The sequence below is a fragment of the Metopolophium dirhodum genome, chromosome 4 (genome assembly GCF_019925205.1).
Source record: "Metopolophium dirhodum isolate CAU chromosome 4, ASM1992520v1, whole genome shotgun sequence".
NCBI classification, from domain to species: Eukaryota; Metazoa; Arthropoda; class Insecta; order Hemiptera; family Aphididae; genus Metopolophium; species Metopolophium dirhodum.
Genome location: NC_083563.1, coordinates 23,539,501 through 23,561,458, shown reverse-complemented (window position 1 = coordinate 23,561,458; position 21,958 = coordinate 23,539,501). Strand labels below are relative to the sequence as shown.

The window sequence follows — 21,958 nt, the reverse complement described above, 5'->3', positions numbered from 1 at the left end:
GAAAAGGTGGGTAACGAGGACGTTGCAAGTGCGAAAGCGGACATCGTTGATTGGTGAGTATGTGGGTAGGGGGGGGGGGGCAGGCTCGGTATTTCAAAAAATCAAACTTCCTAATTTCCCAGTCATCGATTTTCTGAATTACTACATTATTACAATAAGAATGAGAAAAACCAAATATTATTTTCCATTTTGTAAGTATGTACTTATATATTTCTCAATTATCTCTTGATAGCCTATTATTAAGAGGACGCAACACCCGCATGCGCTGTCTCCGTCTTACAAATGCTGAAGTGCACAACATAGCAAAAACTGTTTTGCGCGGGACAACTATGCTCCCTCTGTATTTCTAGTAGAATTATAAAAATTCCATAACACATAAGGACGAACTTTATCTGTGTCGTGGGCTTTTTGGTTTATTTGATAGCACTTACCAATATTTTTTAATAATTACAGGGACTAGGCACCAGTTATTATCAATTTTGAAGAGGAGAGAATATACTTTTGAGATAATTATATATTATCCTATCCGTAAATATTTTCAACGGAGACGACACAATACTACTACTATTTAAAAATAATATACAACAGTATATGTCTAAGAAAACGTAAGACGATGTAACTTCCTAGTTACTATATTTTATAAAAAGATATTCTTTACAATAGAAGATATTCTCCTTTTCAAATATTGTTAAGGGTGTTTAAACACTATATTTTCTTAACTTTGTTATGAGATTTTCCAATGTAAAATAATTTGGTTTTCGAGAATGCGTTTTTGTTGCATTTCGTCGTATTAGCTAAGACAAAACGTTATATTAATCTAGGGCACCACAGTTTTTCTCAGTAACATGTAATAATTAGGACAATAATATTATGCTATGTTGCTCATTAGATATTATACGAAAACATTTTCTCCGACTATACGAGAGTCTTCTAAAGACTTTTGTGTGCTTATTAAATTATTAAATTGTTTTCTTCAATTATTTGAGATAACCTTTATTGATTTGTACCCCGTGATAAATATTATGTGAATAAGTGCGTAATTTATTTAACTTTAGATAATATTAGCCACCCCTCTACCACCCTAATGATCAACCAAACGTCCGCCCTTTAAAAGCGGACGACGAGTTAAATTACGAAGGTGGCATGGTGATAAATGGTGATCGACGATGAATGAGGAGCCTAAGGCGATAATGACATGAACAAAAAATACGATGCACATAATATATTATAATAATATTACCTGATGAGGTGCCGATCACTTGGATGTTATCGGGAGATAACGCGCCGCTGCGATTATCACCGTCAACGTTCGTGTTCAATATCACCACACCTATACAAAACGGACAAAAAAAATCATTACAATCATCGCACTCCACCGGGTCACATTTGGAATTATTGTTGTTTTGTTTCGAGGTTTTATGTATTCCATTATTGTTTTCTCGTTGGTCGTATGAATGGAATACACATTACACGCGTACCGTACAGACGCACAGTACCTATACACTGCAGCCGCCGCGGGTCTGTAGCCTATCGTCATATATATATATTAAATAATACGAAACGGCGGAAAACTAGAAAAACACAATAATACTCGGGGGAAAAAACGTAAAGTAAAATATAATAACAATAAAAACACCTGGCTCACGCTGTGTCGTATAGTGGTCTCCGTCCCTAGATATCTCTCTCTCTCTCTCTCTTACTCACTCCCTCCCTCCCCATTACTCTATCTATCTATCTATCTCTCTCGATTAGGTATATAATATTATATAAAATAATAATAAGCAAGATCCAACGCACGCTATACAAAAGGGATAATGCCATTTTTTCCGTGTATAAACCTGCAAGTCCTGTCACACACCACACTGCATCGTATAGTAAAACGAGTGAGTGCGTGCGTGCAGCATCCGTACGACGATAATAATATTATACGCAATTTAAACGGCGCGGCGGCGGAAAAGAGAAGAATGTAAAAACGTAATAACCAGCAGGTGCTGCCACCTTGCCACGCGGCGGCGGTGACCCTCCTCTCCGCTCTCTTCACAGCACCACAACGAGCCAAAACCGCCCGACGCAGTTGTAGCTCGTCCGCGACCTCACCCCCTCCCACGTTTCAGACGCCAAGCCGCGTACTCACCGGTGGAGTCGTCGATTTTGCGTTTCTTGTGCACGCTGGCCGTGCTCAGCAGCTCGCCCTCTTGCTTGCTCACCAGCCGCTTTAGCTGACAGTTTTGCGACAGAAGTCTCGTCTTCTCCTGTTCCAGCTGGTATATGTAGTCGGCCGTGTGCTGTAGGATTGCAGCCTGCAAAAATAATAAAAATATTGGATGAAAAAAAATATCAGTTTAGTATAGCTGGTGATCCCTCACCGAGCTTTATAAAAGATATTAGAATGTCGCAACGCTGCGTCAAAAACGTGGAAAGGTTTTAAGGCAGAGCAAATAGAAGAACGGTTGATTCGAACAATATCTATGTTTATTTAAATTTTAAATACTGTATAAACGTGTGGAACTGTAAAGAACTGTGCCCGAGAAATGAGTTAGGTTAAGACTTTTGAGGTCTTGGGTCTTATAATACAAGCGGCGACGTTAGGGCGCGGTCCAACGACCAACTCGGTCGGTTTACTATACAGCACGCACATGGCACAATATGGTTTATATAAAAATAGGTATACATTATTATATTATAACATGAGAGCGTTTTAGGTGTGGGGAGCGGATGGACTTGGAATCGGTGCATATTACTACTTACGTCCCATATTTTATTTAATAGATAAGTTGTGTATAGTGATCTCTCACTACGATATATAACTATGCTCAGACACTGGGCGGGCTTTAGATAGTTGGATAGATTTGTTTGAAGAAAGAATATGGTTCGTTTTTGAGTTAGTAATATCAATAATATAATATATTCAATATTGTATTTATTTAACTTATACCTTGAATGTGTGGACAAAGTGAAATATATTTGACCAAGAGTGTGGCTAGAGTAGTTACAACTTAGATCCGGACATGCGTATTACAAGTGACAATGTCAGGGCGCGGCCAACGTCCTATAATATGTAAAAATGTCCTATACTTATTATATATAAGTCCCAACGAATTCTGGGAATGGACCTCTATAGGTAGGCGGTGATGTTAGGACACAAACGAAGTCTTGGACGCGTTAAGACTAATACTGATTCCATAGAATATCGGAAGTCGGGACTAGTATTTATAAGGGGTCTCGCATTGCACAATAGGGAAAAGTAGTAAGTCCTGGGCATCAAAGAAGACCAACCAGACGTTTTTGTACAAGATCACTCGTTGTGGCTCATAGAGAATACGATAATATTCCAAGGATTTATGAGTGGGTTTGCTGCGAATGTGTTGTTTTTGGCAGCTCTAACTTGCTTTTGTCGTTTAATTGTTAGTGTCGGATTCTATAGGAATCGATGAACGAGTTTGCCGTGAAAGTGTTTGGCACAGACAGGCTCGCGAAAAACCAGCGCCGGCGGCATATATTTGAATGGTGACCAAATATTGTCGGCACAGGGGCCTCCGTATAATTTATTATTGTAGTCGGCTAAAATGTTTATTTAGACTATAGAGTATTGTATATGTATATGTTTTTACGATTACATTTATCATTTTTTTTTTTTGTTATAGCATTGTTGTTGACTGTTGTCAGCTGTTGGGTAGAAACTATAATACATAATTTAAAAAAACACGCCAATTGTTTTGGTAACGGATATAACCACTAGGTAATAGAAATTTGCCACTGCAGGTAACGTTGATTTCAGCGATCACTTATCGTGAGCTCGACTTTAGTTGTATGCTAGAAACCTACATTGCTACAGTTATAACCTTGTATAAAGAAATATAGGAAAATGCTGATCATTATACTTAAACTAAATATTGCTTAGACTATCTAGTCATTATGTACATGCAATTTCATTTTTATTAGTAGGTATACACTTGTGACTTACGTATACATACATTTAATAAATACTAGAAATAAAAGTTAAGTTTACATTTTATATACAGAATATTATGAAAAGTGACGACCACCATGTTAATTTTATCTAATGGCTAAAATATTTCTGTTGTAAAGCAACAATAATAATGTATGAAATTGATTTAACACTCTAATGTAATGAACAATGATTAATGAACGAATTAATGTATACATTAACTAGTTTAAGTATATATACTTTTATACTTCACCAATATACCTTCTTAAAAAAGTAACTTAAGGTACCAATAGTTACTTCATACGATTTCGAAAAAACACATATTTTGTAATTTTGTCAATATTTTTTAATCATAAATCAATAATAAATTAATCGATTTATAATTATTATGTATCATACGAAGAATAAATTATATTATTATACACACTGCCAACTCTAGAAAACAATTTACAAATTACAACTAAATCACATACGCGTAGTAGTAGTATAGTAGTAATTTAATAGTTGCTCGACTCTAATATTAATATATGTCATACAAGAATACCTACAAGATTATAAAACATCACATTATCATGATACTATAGGTATATAGTCTATATAGTAGCATTAATATAACTTTACACTTGCAGATCAATCAGGCGTGAATAATAATAATATTATGTACCTACTATATAATTTAAAAACATTTTTGATTCGTAATTGCGGCGATACTCACGTAATAGTAATATTGATACCGATATAAAAATGGAATTATTAACCTAATACTCGACCGTTGCCGGACGTCGATAGTCCATTTACGTTTTGCTTTTTGCCACCAACGGGCGAAAGACAGAGGGTAGAATAATTATTTTAAATGAAACATCAACCTACAGTGCGTGAATTATTCTTTGATATTTTATGGATACACCACTATTAAAATACATTATAATTAATTATGCACAACATTACGTTTAAAAATATTCAAATATCGAAAAAAAAATTCAATATAAATTGTACGCACGTAAACACTTAAAACTTCAAAGCTGTCTGGCGTGACATATTATTTTTTTTCATCCCACGTGCGTTTAGCTATTTCAGTCATAAATGGTGGTACTTTAACGTATATTGAGTTTTAAACACACGATTATTAAGTCAAGCGATTTTTAAACAAGAGCTGCATGTTAATATTACATTTTCCGGTTTATAAATTAATTTATTTTAAGAGCATAATATAGTTGAAGGGTATTTTTCAAGGAGGGGTTTATCGGACATAAAAGACCGCACCCTACAAACATATAAACACACCGTACTCGAACGAATAGAGCATTAAACATTTTTTCAAACAAAATTATTTTGACAGCCTAACAACAACATAACGTTAAGAATATATCCTGCTTAGGAAATTCGAGAAAAGTTTTTAAGTACAAAAAAAAAATTCGACTTCAATATTGAAAAATGGACTTCCGCCGTCAACCGTTGGAAAAGAAAAAAAACGCCTCACCATTTAGGAAACTGCGATGAAAAGAAAAAAAACGCCTATCCGGTTCCTCTCCAGCTCAAAGCATTTAAAAAAACCACTCGTAATAATATATGCGTAGTATAATATATTATTATTTCATAATAATATTATACTATTGCCTTATTCGATCTAAAACCGTCTGGGAAAAGAAAACTTTGCAGTTCATAGTGTACAATGTGTACATGTATTATAATATTATAATAATATTACGATTGTTGGCATCGTTTATAAAATGTAATATATAAACGTAACAATATAATTGCTGTAATAAATAACAGCTGACATCAATACTAATATTTATAATATTACCATAAAAATATATAACTGATTGGATATTCACCTATTATAAATTATTATAATTATTGCCATCGACAGCGGCATAATTACCTATGATGCAACACAATCGTTGGCTGAGTGCATCGATAACACACGGTCCGCCGCTATACAATTGCACATTTGACCCCGTATCGCGTTCGTTCAAATATCGATGATGTGATTTTTCCGAGGATTTTTCAATTATACGATTTTCAAGTGTTCTCACGATTGCACAAGAAACTATAGTTTAAAAATTAAGACGCCAGCCACTTATACACACGGCTATTGGATGTCGAACCCTACAAGTAATAACCCCCCCCCCCCCCCGTGAGAAAATCCCACGGATAATCGTTTCTATATTGCCGACCAGTGATTAACAATCAAATAAGTTATTTTTAATTAGAAAAGTATTCATAGTTTGAATTAATGGAATCAATAATAATTTATTTTTTAGTTCGACATGTTTTTCATTTACGGTTAGAAGGTACAACTTTGGCCAAAATCCAACGATGTTGAATTATGTTAAAAATAATAATCTAAAAATTCAGTATATTATGTTTTAATTAGTTCAAGCATGTATACAATGTGTTGTTCATAATAACAATGGATTTATAAATAGATTTAGTATTACGTACAATTTAATAGAAAGTCAATCAAGTCGGACTTGCTTTTGTGATAACATGATTTAGCAGTACTGTTTCGTAAGCAGGGCATTTTTTGGTTTCCAAAAATCTATATTATTCACAATTTTAATTACGTGTATAATATACACTGAACAGTATAATATATTATATTAATATAAATATCATAGTTGTAAAATCACCCCTGTAAAATTTGTGTAAGATCGGCTTACGAGGGGGGGGGGTTGCATACGTAGCCATTAAAATATGCGCATTAAATATTATTTATAAATTATGTCTCCTTTGAAGTAACAATTATATTGTGTCTCATAATAATTAATAATTAAAAATCAATATACCTAATAAAAGTATAATCACTTGCTTTCAGCAGTATAATTCGTATTTTACTTTTTCTATCAAAGTATATTGTAAAAAGTTACTTTCAAAAGACAACTCAATGCAATTACAGGAGCCTATAGATAGTATTTATGTTCAAATGTATTTACAATTTAATATAACATATACTATATTAGGTATATTGCCTGTAAATTGTAATCACAATTGAAAATATTGAATTTAAAACGCCAAGTAAATAAGTAATTCAATTTTATTATGATAAATTATAAAAATAAATTGTATTAAAATATATTTTATAGGACATATGTTATTAATTAAAACTAATTATTACACAGTGTATTACCTATATAAAAAAATGTACGAAAAATAATAGATATTAAAGAAAAGGCGACTGTTAAATATTTAATATTACATTTTTATAATTTTACTACCAATTTAAATTATTTTAAGTTAAAAAAGCTCATTGTAATACTAGTATATTATATTTTATTTTATTTAATGGTTTAGCCAAAATGGAAATCTAATTGGTGAAAAAGGGTGTTGGTTACTACAAAATAATTAATTGAACATAATATTATAAAATAAATCTATTATCGTACCAGTTTTATTAACTAAAATATATTGTGTGCTTCTAATAATATCATATAATTATTTAGTTTTCATTAATTATAGACATTATAATAGACAATAATGAACACGACAGTAACCGACAGTAATATTTACAAAAATATACGATGGTTTTTTCATTATATAGGATGCACGAATCTACAGTTTGGTGTTTGGACCTATATAATATGGTTAATATATTTTGTAATCGTTTTTATCATGACGGAATTGTATAGTATAAGAAACATTGGAGGATATAAGTTAATTATCAATAGGTATAAAATATTTAACAATTCATATTTTTAGATTTTATAATTAAATATAAATGTATAGAAGTAATTATTTCTATAATTGTTCGTTCTATTCATTGGATTTGTATATTATATTTTAAATTTGTTATGATTTGTATTAAGTGTTTACATCGTCAATATTAAATAGTCAACGGACAACGAGTCCCCACACACTGCAGCGGTGGCGGTAGCGGTTACGGCAAATGAGTCCGGACACAATTTTACCACCACCGCCAAGACGGAAGAATTTTACCGCCACCGCTGCAGTGAGTGGCGTCCTTTATTAAGGATACTATACGGACTATGGTAAAGTTTACCAGGTTAGGTTAGATTAGGACCATGTAAACTATGGTACACAGATAAACAGATAGTGACAATTCTCGCCGGCCAAAGCATATTTAGTGCGCTTGGAGGGACACGGCGACGGGCCGGCGATAACTGACCGGCCGGCGAAAAACGTCAATGTCTGTTTACCACTATCTAACTCTGAACTCTAACCGGATGGCAAAATCCGGTCGTCTCTTTGGACCCTAAACTTACGAATTATTTGCGTGTAATGAATAATAATATAATGAAAGTAAATATGAACGTTATCTAACGTCAATTACTTGAAAATGACCTCATCCCTTGATATTAGAAAATCAGGAAACAGTAGATAATAAAACATATGTACACAATAACATATTTTAATACGATTAACGTTATCGGTACCTAGGTATTTACTTTGTGGCTTGAATTTTTATGTGTTTAACTTATGTAATAGCACTGTGCGCGATAATTTATATAATCATATAATTTTAAAAATAGCTATAAACACAGGGCAATTGTAAAATTATTACATAACAGTAAACCATTTTCTAAATTATACAGTTTAAATAATTTCAATGCATCGTAAAATTCTATTTATAAAATGTAAATGACACGAATACGTCGAGGGTATTGAAAAAAAAATGTTTTAACGAATACAATTTATACAGTTCAACGATTCGCGTTATAAACTTTCACGAGAATTTACAGCTTAAGACTTCAAACCGTAAATAACACAAATCAATGTTAAATTTATCGTCAGACCGAAAGTCTCGGCAAGTCGTAAACATGCAAATTAAAAATCAATTATCAACTTTCCGCCCGAAAACTGTTGAAATTCCTAAGTCCGTCATTTATACTCTCGGGCGTTTTAACCATATCCTGAAAACATCTCAAAAGACCCAGGGGGGTGTTAAACTGCAGAACTGGTAAACGATTATTGTTTTAATGCATAATAAAACTGTTCAGGTAACTCGTGCTACATTAGTGGTAATAACAATGATCTACCAGTGGAAAACATATTTACCATATTTTAAAATTAATCTATAGTCAGTTTATTAAACAGTGCATATTGTTTTTGGACGGTCCCCGGGTAAAAGGGAATAAGTCAATTTTTCCATTTTTTTTAATTGAATATTCTTGTAAAATATTATAATCCACATCGATGATTGGTATTAGAAAATTAAACAAATTGTAGGTTAATTTTATTATAAAACCTACGAGAAAAAAGTAATAAGTAATCAGTCATTGTACAAATAGGAACGGTTTTTCTTAGTTTTCTCAAAACAGTGTTTTTGTACTTATTCCTTTTTGCCCTTTTAATTTATTAACAATTTTTTATTACAATATTAGTTAACACCGATGGCCAATTTAAACAATATCTTCAAACCGACACGTTTTTCATACTTATTAATTTGTATTTAAATGTACAAATGACAACATGTCGATACCTACAACTGCAGCATAGTATTTGATAGATTTATTTTTCAGAAAATATGTTCCTGTTTCGTTATTTTTTTTTATTTAACTGTTGTTGATATTAGGTATTATTTATTATGAAGACGTAGCCCCCCCCCCCCACTTTCTATGTGTTATTAATAATAAATACGCCGTAATCGCTGTATATAAATAAAAACAAAAATCCCTTTCGTGTGCGACTCCGGAAACGGACGCACGAAATCATATGGCGCATAAAATAATATCGGTTATTACACGCCGCGACGGGCGGACAACACCGGAGAGGCCCACCCACGTCCGCCCAGCCCGCGACGTTGATCGAACCCGCGCACGCTGCACGCTATAGTGGTGGCAATATTATAATATCTCGATTATTGTATAAAGACAACAGATGTTTAAACATGTTTGTATAATTATACCTATATCTGTGATAAATCCAGACATTTGGAAAATAATAATCGACCATTTCCCATATTCCTGTATATTGAGTAGAATATCGATAACAATTATATAATAATATTATCACGATCTGTAATCGGAAACAGAATGATAATTAATATACTTAATATAAAATACTATTATTTCAACTATCAATGAACAATTATTGTAGAACGTTCCGAGTGTTTCACAATATTTAGGAGATTACATAATATTATAACTTATAAATTTTCGTGTATATTTAAATTTTATTAAATTTTAATTACAATAATAAATTAGGATGACTAACTGTGTATTTTTTACATATAAATTTAAAGTTTGTTTTTACACTAAATCCTGGTAATATATTTTAATGGTTGATAAAGGAGGGAGAAGGAGCCGGGGAGAGGTAGTATATAGTAGTAAATTACTCAATACTTTTTTACTTATTTATTTCTTTTTTGTTAGTGTTACAATTAATAAATACCTAGAAGTACCTATTAAGAAATCAAATATAAATATTAAAATAATAATAAAAACAAATTCATTAATTTTTAATGTTAAATAATAAATCAATAATAACTATCGATTTATATCGAATATCGATTTTAATGACGAGAATAATAATATCGATAATAATGAAATAGCCGAGTTGAGTCCGTAAAACAGGAATACAGGATTCAAGTCACCCGGTCAAATATTCTACAAAATATATATACTTACATTGTATTGTTTAAATTTTTCTAGATACTATTTAATTAAGTATTTTACATTTTAATCAATTTTTAATTTTTGTCAGTAGATCAATTAAATATTACACCGATTGATATCCTAGATATTATATTAGGACCATCCAACTAAAAAAAAATTCTTTGCCTTAAATTAAAGTACATTTTGTGATCTAAAAATGATCCCACTAAAATTAATTTGTCACTCTCCGTGCCTAATTTATTACAGTGATATTTAACATTGCGCGTGACGTCACGATTCTCCACAGCGGCGTCCACACACAATACACGGCAATATTTATCCGTTTGTAAAATAACAGCTAAAGGACAATTTTTTTTCGAATGATCTATTCAATATTGATAATATTACCGCATATAATAACAATTTATAAGATACCACCATTTTTAACAAAAAAAAATGTATAGGGAGACACAACCGTGATAGCCGATAACAATATTTACACATGTTCAGTGTATTGTAAATTCGTATTATAATGCAAGTGTTATTTTTACTAAAATATTAAACTAAAAAGTGATATCATTATACGAATAGAAACATTATGAGGTACTTTTCAATATATTTGATTAGGTCAATCGAAAAAATTAAGTTATTTTACACACTAAATAACAAATTGATAAATATTGGCGTGTATTAATATATATGACCACCGCCGCGGCAACCGAATCCGTGACGTCACATCGACTGGAACACAACTAGAAAACTGAGTCGCAAGCGAATTAGAGTGGTATCATTACGGCAGTTAGACTGTATTCTATTTTTTAAGATAATTAAATAATCATTGATTTTTTTGAGTGAATTATTTTGATATTATTCTTAATTAGTTGGTATTTTACGATTTACGCAATATTGCAAGTTTTGTCGGGCGGACCTATTTATAGTCAGTACTATTTTGTCTCGCAGATCACAAAAATGCGTCTCGAAATAATGCACTTGACGCAGTTCTAACGTGCGCAGTAGTCGTAATATCAGAATTATTGAGTTTACCGGAAAATCGAAAAGTCGCGATAACCGATAAGTACCCGCCGATAGTGGCAGATTGCTATTGCAGTACAATTTCAGCCGAGCTGAATTTCGATTATCGAAAGCATTCAACAAAAATATTATTATACGAGAAGGCGATATCGATATTATATGATTGTGACGTCGGCGGTTATGGTGCGGCGGCGGCGGTGGTGCAGATGGCGGTTGAAGAAGAAAAACGTACGCACGCAAACAGCTGACGATACGGCGGCGGGACGGAAAAGGTGCCAACGAAAATACAACGGCGCCAAAGTCTTTGACAGAGACGAGTGGCGGACGGGTGTGGGGTGGGGCAGCCGCCTCGCTCTCTTTCTCTCTCGATCACTGGCACACACAAACATTCCCGACAAATTATTAATCCTGCAGTGGGTAATAATATAGTAATAATATTAACGCACGCACTTCACGTGATTTTTTTTCCAGATATTTTCTTACACCGCAAATACGACACGCCGAGTATTCAGTTTCCACACGCGACGACGACGACAACAACAACAAAAACAAACAATTACGAAGCATTATTATTATTATTATTATTGTGGTTGTTATATACACGAAGCGTCCAAAGTGGATAGCTATAGTCTCGGCTTGGCCGTGACGACGGCGGACCAATCGGACGACCAACGGCACGCCGCTGATATCGTATGTACGCCGTCCACATCGCCGGCCAGCCGGGTAGCCATCGCCGGCCAGGAGAATCCAAGGCCAACCGGTGTGAGCGGTGGCGGCGTTCAGGTGAAAGAACTAATGACCTTGAATGTTTGTACGTCGCAAGCGCGGCCGCCCAATGCCGTCGTCGGAACCGAATTCGTAACTCAACAATAACATTATACAATGATTTGGAGAAGAAAACAGTTCCGACTGGAGTACTGGACCGATCGTTATCACGACTGTTTTTTTGTCTGTTCGGGTGAAAAACGATCGTTTTTGCACGTCGTCAATATATTATGGCTGTACGCAGAAGTGTGTAGAGACTATACGTGCAGTGACGGCGTAAACGACCCCCCAAGCTCTCCGCCCCTTAGTACCCGAACGAGTAACGCTTACCGGCAACAATCGATAACAGTACATTGGACTGTTGTTGTTGTTGTTATTATTATTATTATTATTGTTATTTTATTATTATTACAATACCGTAACCACCACCGTCGACCGATTTGGGGACCGAGTCGCTAAGCTAAAACGAGACCGTAAAAAGTGGGACACAGTTCAAAAATACTATTTCGTGGATATTTATTATTTCCCCTCAAACTAAATAATATATTGTTCGTAACTGTTTATTCAAACATACTACGAGAATGTAGCGGATATACTCAAAATTACGTAAATATTATGACTTCTGTTAAGTGTATTTTGCAGTTATTTATTATAACCCCGCGACGTACTGTTATTTATATTCCTACACGTGCAAGTTCTTAGCGATATTTTTACATAGCATTGCTCCTCAATCGAACCGTTATCATGTATCCCAATCTCAGACAAAACCTATATAGACTTAACACTTTTTTCAATCGGTTCCTTATTAAAATGTGGAACAAAACAGACGGAGCCTGATTTCATACGAGTTCATTTCCTCGAGCTTCTACAATAAATGAAAATAATATGTGATAAAAATTCGCTAGACACGCCCATCGCATCTAAGCCTTTCTTACTTGTTTAAACAAGATAGACACCCGGGGATGTCCGCTCGATGGGAGTGCAATAAGTAAATGTTCTCAACCGCGGTGAGGGAGGAATTATTATTGTCCGACTTCCAAGGCAATCTCCGGAACGAGGCGAGGGGTATACAATATATATCTATTTACATAATATGTATTATATATGCAGAACACTCGAGTATATTATCTATATACGAAAAGCATTTCACACACAAACTTCATCAATCATTACTCATTGAACAATCCGTTCGAAATTTACGCATTATACACACACAATAATAATTCATAGTATTATATTATAGTGTGTATAATATATTGTACACACTATTATATTAGGCATATCACACGACCAATATCGATTTTTGCCAACTCAACACCACCATGTGGGGCCGCCGCCCAATAATAGAGTATTTTCATTTTTCACCGCACACATGTTATTCAATGTTATTATTACTATAATAGTATTATATTAATATACTATTCACCGGACGACCTCGGAATATGCGCCCCCACTACAGCCCCTCCAATGACTACCGATGTCGCACGTTTAGGTTTTCGACAACGGGCAAAAATTTAAGGAGCGTTTAATTTAATACGTCGCGCCACTATAATATTCAACAATAATAATATTGTGTAATATTGTGTTATATAATTTTTTTGTGTTTGTTTTTTTTTTAGTACCTATTAGTCGGTCGATTGGCGGTTTTTAATTCCTCGAGATACAATACATACGCCACAATAATAATGAATAATCGCGCCGCTATAATATAACATTTCGAATATAATATTATTTGGCGGAAACAAAACGCATTATCGTTATTACATTATTATTATTATCATCGCCATCGTCGTCGTCGAGCACACGAGGTAGCCATGTGTGATGCACGCGAGTGTCAACCGCCCTCGGACCGTCGATGCAATTGTCACGGTTTACTTCGACCACTAATAATAGTAATAATAAGTCGGTACTCGGTATAATATGCCCTTGGTCTGATACTGTAGGTGCATGTATATATACGACGGTAATACCACGTTATCAACACACAACAACGTACTTACGCACGTGGATATTGTTTTGCAGCAGACCGCCGCGGTTCACTTACTAAACGAAAATTGCAACACTGAACAGTGTGCATCATAATACAGTGAGTTCCGCTTAATGAGATCACTGTTTTATAGAATCAACCGTGTATTGGAATTAAAAATAAAAATTCCAAACCACCAAATATTATATTGAAAAAAAGATGCTTTATGGAATCAACTGGTTAATAGAATCAAAATGGCCTGAACGCTGAACCAATGTGATCACATTAAGCGGTACTCACTGTATACATATATTATGTTATTATTATGCAGACATAATATTATGCATTTTAATGCATCAAACGCCCGTTGTAATACGTTTGAAATAAAAACTATCGTCGTAGGACCCTATTCGCAATCAAGATGTTATCGGCAAGACGGTAAAATAATGGTCAGTAAAATATGCTTTGCAGTAAATAATATTTACAGGCCGAGAGAATAGAGCACGTGCGTAGCAATAATACTATGGTGTAGGACGTGAACGTCAAAGTCTTGAAGTGCTGTAACGAACTTCACGTCGCGCACCGTATCGAAGGGTCGAATACTTGAATAGTTCAAATACAAACTGGTGTTTTTCTGAATAGTAGTAGTACACTATTAAAGTACTAATCATAATTTATAATTTTGTTAAACCGTTTCAAATTATAATTATTTAAAACATTCGGTATAATGTAATAATATACAATATCTATACCATGAAAAGGTTACTAGACTTCCGCTGAACCGTTCCTCATTATTTCTTAAAACAGGGTTTTACACGTGAAACAACACCATATAATATTAGATGCTTTTATTTTCTCGGAATACGATCAATACATAGTGACCTGGAATCGTTTCGTTACTGATGATCTTCCAGGAATCGAAATACATTAGTAAAATTCTCCCCGTCTATTTAGCGTAGTCGTATTATTCAAACTGCGATTCGAAAAACATTATTTCCAGCTTCAAACAATAACGAAAAAACAAACAACGAAATGGCGCGGTGCACAACATTATGGCAACGAATGGTTAATATTTAATTATAGCTATTCCTCCAACAAAATATTATGCTCACAATAATAATGTTCTAATAATAGTCAGATAGTCTTATCACTGGCAAGTATACCGTGTCTATACTATAATATTGTGTAATACTCATAATGTATTACTATATGCACCTAGGTACTATAATGTAGAAACAAGAAAAACATTAAAATAAAAGTATAGTAAGTATTAAGTATACGATTTGTAAACACATTACTGCGAGTGCATAATCGGGTTAACCACACGACGGTTATAACTTATAACCTTATAGGTAACTTAAAATGGAATAAAAAAAATAGTAAAGTGGATCAAAATACAGATCAGACATTTGGACGTGATTGCTATATAGTATATAGACGTACGTAATAATATTTGAGTCAATCGGTCGAATGTTTGCGGTCAGAGTTATGTTTACCTATATATAATAAAACATGTTTTGAGTTACTAGAAAACGATTCGTTGCATTAAACAACCTGTATACAACATAAATTCGGAATTTTAAGGAGAAGTTTAAATATAATCATAGTAGGAGAATATTAATACATTAAAATTGTTTTTAATAAATTAAATAGTTTGATTGTTTTTAATATTCTAAAGTCCGTGGAAATATATTACTTTTTAACTGATTTGCTGTTAAATTTTCTAAACAGAATACATATAGCGTTAATGCGTTAAAAGAAAACATTGTTCAAAATTGTAAAAATTGGTACGAATAAAGATATAAGACGTTTTTCATACAACAATATCCAATCATAATATTACACACATAATCATGATCTCGGTAATTTATTTTTGAAACGTGAAAATCGATTAAAATATGTACAGATGTCAGTAGTTGGAAACCCTAGAGTTTGTTACTACATCAAGGAAACACATTTTGTATTTATAATTAGATCAAATAATAGAATAATTTAAATGGGTATGTAGTAATAGTTATAATGAAGTAAAACGTAATTTCTTTTGAAGTATAAAAACGTTAAATAATGACTTTCTAAAAAAACACGAAGTATATGATAAAAGAATATACAGTGTATTTTAAATAACAATAGACTTAATTTTAGAAACAAGACCTTAGAGTTGTATATTATACATTTAAAATCAAAAGAAATATTCTCTTTCTTATCATTATAATAAGTACAACTCCAAAATACATTTCAAGCTTGTATTATTATAACTTACAAGTACTGCTTACATTATTTCGTCAGAAAACAAATCTAAAATAAAAAGTAACCACTACATTGACAAACTATTTAACTAGGCAAGTTTAATCATTAAAAAATTTAATTTTTAAAGTTTAAACTATAACCAAAGTATTGTATTTGTATTCTAACAAATTGTATGTCAATGATAAATTCAAAGAACCATAATAGGTATACTATTGTAATTTTAAATAAAAACCAATAATTTTATATGGTGTTGATATAAGCATTGCTGAGTCGTAGCCAGAATTGCACAATGAACTCCAAGTGAATAATATTTAAATACATTTTGTTTTATTCTACAATATAAATTATAATTTATTGACTTTACAAAATTAAAACATTTCAAATATGATTGTTAATTATTTAATTTGTGAAAAACAATATTAGTCAAGGAATTGAGCAAAATATAAATCATCTAGGGAACACTTATGTAAATAGGTATTAAAAAAGGCATTATTTAGGAAAACATATTTATTAATTACTAAAACAATACGAAACAGAAATGTACCTCTACATAAGTCACAAATACATATATTTTGAAATTAATAATTAAAATGAATATAATTAATTACAATTTAAAATATAATATTGCACATTAGGGTAGTATAGAAGGTTAGTTTTCATAATATTAGTAATAAGTAAAACTAATAAGCAATGACCCAAGCACACATAATGAAAAATTCATGTATGGTTAATTGAAAAATATTTTGTACATGTAAACATATAGGTAGCCTTGTCTTAAAATTAAAGGAAATTAAGTATATCTGATTTAAGAGATATTTAAACTTTGAATACACTATATTATTATGTTTACATATAAAAATAATATACCATGTTCGATGATTTTGTGTAATAAATGCGAAAGAAAAACATAAAATCCAAAATGTAAATTTCTAAAACTATTTTACAAAACACGGTAAACAAAAATACGCAAAAACCAATTATAGACAGTGAAGCATGAGTTTTTTAATCATGATTTGAGATTTCGAAATAAATATTATAGAGTAAATTCTTATTATGCCAAAATTCAATATCTTAAACTTTTTTCTCTTTTCATTTGAGATTTGACATGAACATAACGAAAACTTACTGTACATATAACAATCAACTATAATAATTGAAACGGAGTGAAAAAATCATTAAACCACTTAAATAGTTTATGCATAATATTAAGTTAGCAATTCAAAAACGTTTCCTAAAAACAACAAGGACGGAGACAATTTGTTTTTTTTTTACACGAGGGGAATCAATTATACCGGAAACGTCCCAGCGTAGGATTACCATTTTCAGCAAACCATATATTATAATATATACCATCTTATTGTGGAAATGTGGTTTCAAAATATGGAACGAGTGGATTTAAATGGGTGGATAGTACACAGCGGGTTACGTGGGTTGGTAGGTCGGTGAGCGCGGGGGCGACAGACCCCTTTAATTTAATTTTTTTTTCAATTTTCATTTATATCTGGGGATCCGGCGGAAACTCGCGTTACGAATATTAATCATCAATCAAGTAACGACGGAAAAATATGTTTGGCGCACGTGACTCGATCGATCATTCGTCGGTGGCAGCGGAGGCGTCGTCGTAATTAATGAATGCCGAAAATGACTTTTTTTATATTTATTTTCACCCCCCCCCCCCTTCCTCTAACTCCGGAGAGCACGGGGACCACGCCCTTAAAACAGCCACCACGAGGGGAAATAGCAGTCTGGTGCGCGGGCGGCGGCGGCGCAGACGGATCAATAAAAACCCTCTAGCCCGTCTCGGCGGCGGTTTACTATATCCACACACGCGGCGGCATAACCACGCGTATAATATTGTACGCCACGCGGGTTACACACGACATCGAATCGCGCCGCCGCCCTACAGACCGGCGTATACGCGCACGCGCACACCAAAATAATAATAATAATACATATACATATATAAATAATATAATACATGTAACTCGGGAATATTGTACGTCAACGTCTCCTCCACCACCGCCTTCATCCTCTCTCGTCATCCCTTATTATAACAGCGTGCGTACTCACATATACTATATATATATCATTACAGAGGATCGGTGCCACGCCCGAGAGGGACCGGCGAAATATACTCTACTACGACTGTTCCTCCGCTGTCGTGCGTAACATAAACGTAAGCACCGCTCTCTCTTGCAGATGGACGAGACTTTAACGTGTCCACATGTTGAATTCAAGCGCGATGATCGTCGACGACGACTTAAAAACTTGCTACTGATATAATCAGCTGCGGTGCAGTCGACGAACTTGCGACAGTCAACGCCAGGGAGGATATTATTATAGGGGGTTTTATCATGGTATATACCAACTATATATATAGTTGGTAATGAAACGCAGCCGCTAACCGAATTCCCGCGCGTTCAGCCCCGGTGCTCAAATAAACGTGGGTGGCAAAGAACTAGGTTTTCTTTTTATTCAAATAGCCCGGTATAATCTAACAGTACCGTCCAATTAATTTTTCTATAAACATCAGACATAATTTGAGCTTTTTCGATTTTGGGACGCAAATTGTTTGTAGGAAGTATATATTTTCGAGTCCCTCTACTTGTATGGTACTCTTTTTCTCAATTCGAGCAATGCTCTAAGCTCACGTCGTTTTTTGTACAAAGTCGTACCTATCAATGTTAATGTTTGCATATCAGGTAACACGTGTTACCGATGTATGAGAATACACGTAATGAAACATGATTGTTCTCAAAAACTGTTACAGCCTCCAAATCGAACATCGATCCAAGAAAACAGTTTTATAGGAGATATCAAAATATAATTTAACGATGAACACGCATTTGTTGTGGCTGTTATGACTTATGACATGATAAAGTGCATTTTTGTTGACGAATATGCGCCTGACCCGGATAAAATCAATACATTTTGAACACAATATTTACCTATTTGATATGTGCATAATATATAATTATATACCTATAGAATATATTATTAGTTTCTAACAAAAGTTTTTCAAACGAAATACTAAAATATATAATATAACAATTAATAAAATAGCATGATAAATTATATATTTAAGAAATTATATTATATACGACCCATAATTTAACGAATATAAAATTTAACATTTGAATAATACTACAGTACATAGTATATAATACAACGTAAATGTAACATTTAAACATAAAAGCATATTAAAACATAGGTATATTCAAAACAAGTTCATAAAATGTTATCTATACATATTGAAATATACCTAGCTCATTATTTTATTACGCCAACTAAAGTTAGCTATTTCGAAAATGTCTAAACCAATAACCAGAATTCCGATCATTGAATTAAATCTATAAAAAAAAGTACTAAACCTTAAAATTAATAGCAGATTTAGCTATAGATAGGTATGGTAAAAGCAGTTGCAAGGATTAAATAAATTTAAAAAAACTATAGTTCGTGTAGAATCGAAATAAATTTAGTGTAGAAATAGCTAAATAAAGTAATTATTTGAATATTTTCATTTTTCTACCAAAAACCGGTTTTAAATAAAAAATAATGATTTAACCAGATCACTTGTGGAGTTTTATATTTACATTTTGATAATATCATAGGTGTAAAATTGTAAACTCTATTTAATATTTTATAACGGAAATATATTGTTAAATCAGAACTATATGAAAATATAAAAAAGGTTATTTTTTAAGTGTAAAATGTTTTTTTTATGATGGATGCCAATTCTTTAATATGGAAAAAGTTATATAGCTTATATAATAAGATAATTAATTTGATTTAACCTGACGAGGATAATACTGTTACTCGTACACATTATATTTATTGCATATGAGTATATTAAAAAATCCCAATATTACAATTTATTCAAGTGCACACAGTACTTTCTAGGGAGGCAAGTTTAACCTTTTCAAGTTAAATAGATAGTTCACCCATTTCGCCGGCTCTGGCATACCACGTTTGGAGGACCACGGTGATCGGCCGGCCAAAATCCGATTAATGTTTAATATGCCGGAGCCGGAGAACTGGATGAACTGACCGGCGAAAAACGCCACTGTCTATTTATCACTACATCTATATACATAAAAAAAAACAGACGGCAAAATCCGGTAGTCTGTTCGGACTAGATCTTATAATCTTCAAATTATTCAGAGCAAAATTAAATGAGAAATTATATTATTCAAATTGATCATTAAGAGGATCATGTCAGATTATTACATCATTACTAAGTCATTGATACAATTATTTGATAGGTAATATAGTAGTATTAAGTAATAACTTGTTTCTCCAAGTAATAATTTACACAGAAAATAAAAACAGAAAAATATATAGTTTTAAATCACAATATGTGAACTTAGAAAATTATCTCATTTTTACAGATGCATAAAATAAAGATATCTACTTGGACTTCATAAATATAAAATTGACCTAAAATATTCTAAAAGAGCAATTAATAAAAGGTAACAATATGTTATTCAATAATACATTCTTGGTTATAAAATTACGTATGTATCTATAAATACCTTATATACATGTTTCAATAACGATTATGTGGGTTTGTAGCAGCTAATATAAAAGCTCATTTAACGTAGCAGTCACCAAAAACAAATTGAACACTATCGTCGTTTCTATATAGGAATATAAGTACCCATAAGCTTGATTTTGGTTTAGACAATTCACGGGTGTCAGCTATTAGGGGGAGAAAATAAACTTAACATTTATTTTTCAATCACCTATGTTATTCTGCAAAATAATAGCTTGTTTCAAATTTTTCCCTGTGGTGTTAGACTGAAAAGATTAAAGGATTTCCGAATAAATCTGTATCATCGTTTATATCCTCCCCAACAAACAATCACAACAGTAGTGCTATATTTCAGTAAACATTATCTTTCAATTTAGTTTATTTAAATTCTTAATCTACACATCAAAATATATGCGAACACAAAAAAACAAAATCACAAGATAAATTTAAGATTTTAAAAAATGAAATATTTTGAAAAACCAGGAACCAGGAATTTATATATTATTATTCTCGATAGAAATTTTATGGCGAAAGTCTGACGAATAATTTATAAAACAAATATGGCAATGTGTGCATATACAAGTTATCTTCGTAAGATTAATATTCATTAGAATATTTTGTATTTTTTTTTAAGTATATTTATGTTTAGATATATACCAAGTGCTCTCTCAGTACGCATTAATACATAAACGTTTTATGTTATGTTATTTACCTACATTAGGTATAAGCTTAGACATAATATTTATTAGTATAAAAAAAGGTAATAAGACACTTGAACTCCGTGAAATAATATTTTAGGGTTTCATAGAGTAGAGTTACAACATAAACGAATTGTAGTAAAAAAAATCATTTTAAATTTGTGTCTATTACTCATGTGTAATACGTTTATAATACAATATTATTGTTTATGA

At 32.5% G+C, this 21,958-nt stretch overlaps 1 protein-coding gene across 2 annotated transcripts in view; it reads right to left on the bottom strand.

Moving 5' to 3' along the window:
* Nucleotides 1-21,958, bottom strand: part of LOC132943412 (transcription factor AP-4) — a 38,742-nt gene that overhangs the window by 6,833 nt on the left and 9,951 nt on the right. For both annotated transcript variants that reach the window (XM_061012398.1, XM_061012397.1), the window contains exons 3-4: nucleotides 2,135-2,300; nucleotides 1,241-1,330 (exon numbers count right to left, since the gene is read on the bottom strand). In XM_061012398.1, coding sequence (XP_060868381.1) covers nucleotides 1,241-1,330; nucleotides 2,135-2,300 — 256 coding nt within the window. The remainder of the gene's footprint in view (nucleotides 1-1,240; nucleotides 1,331-2,134; nucleotides 2,301-21,958) is intronic.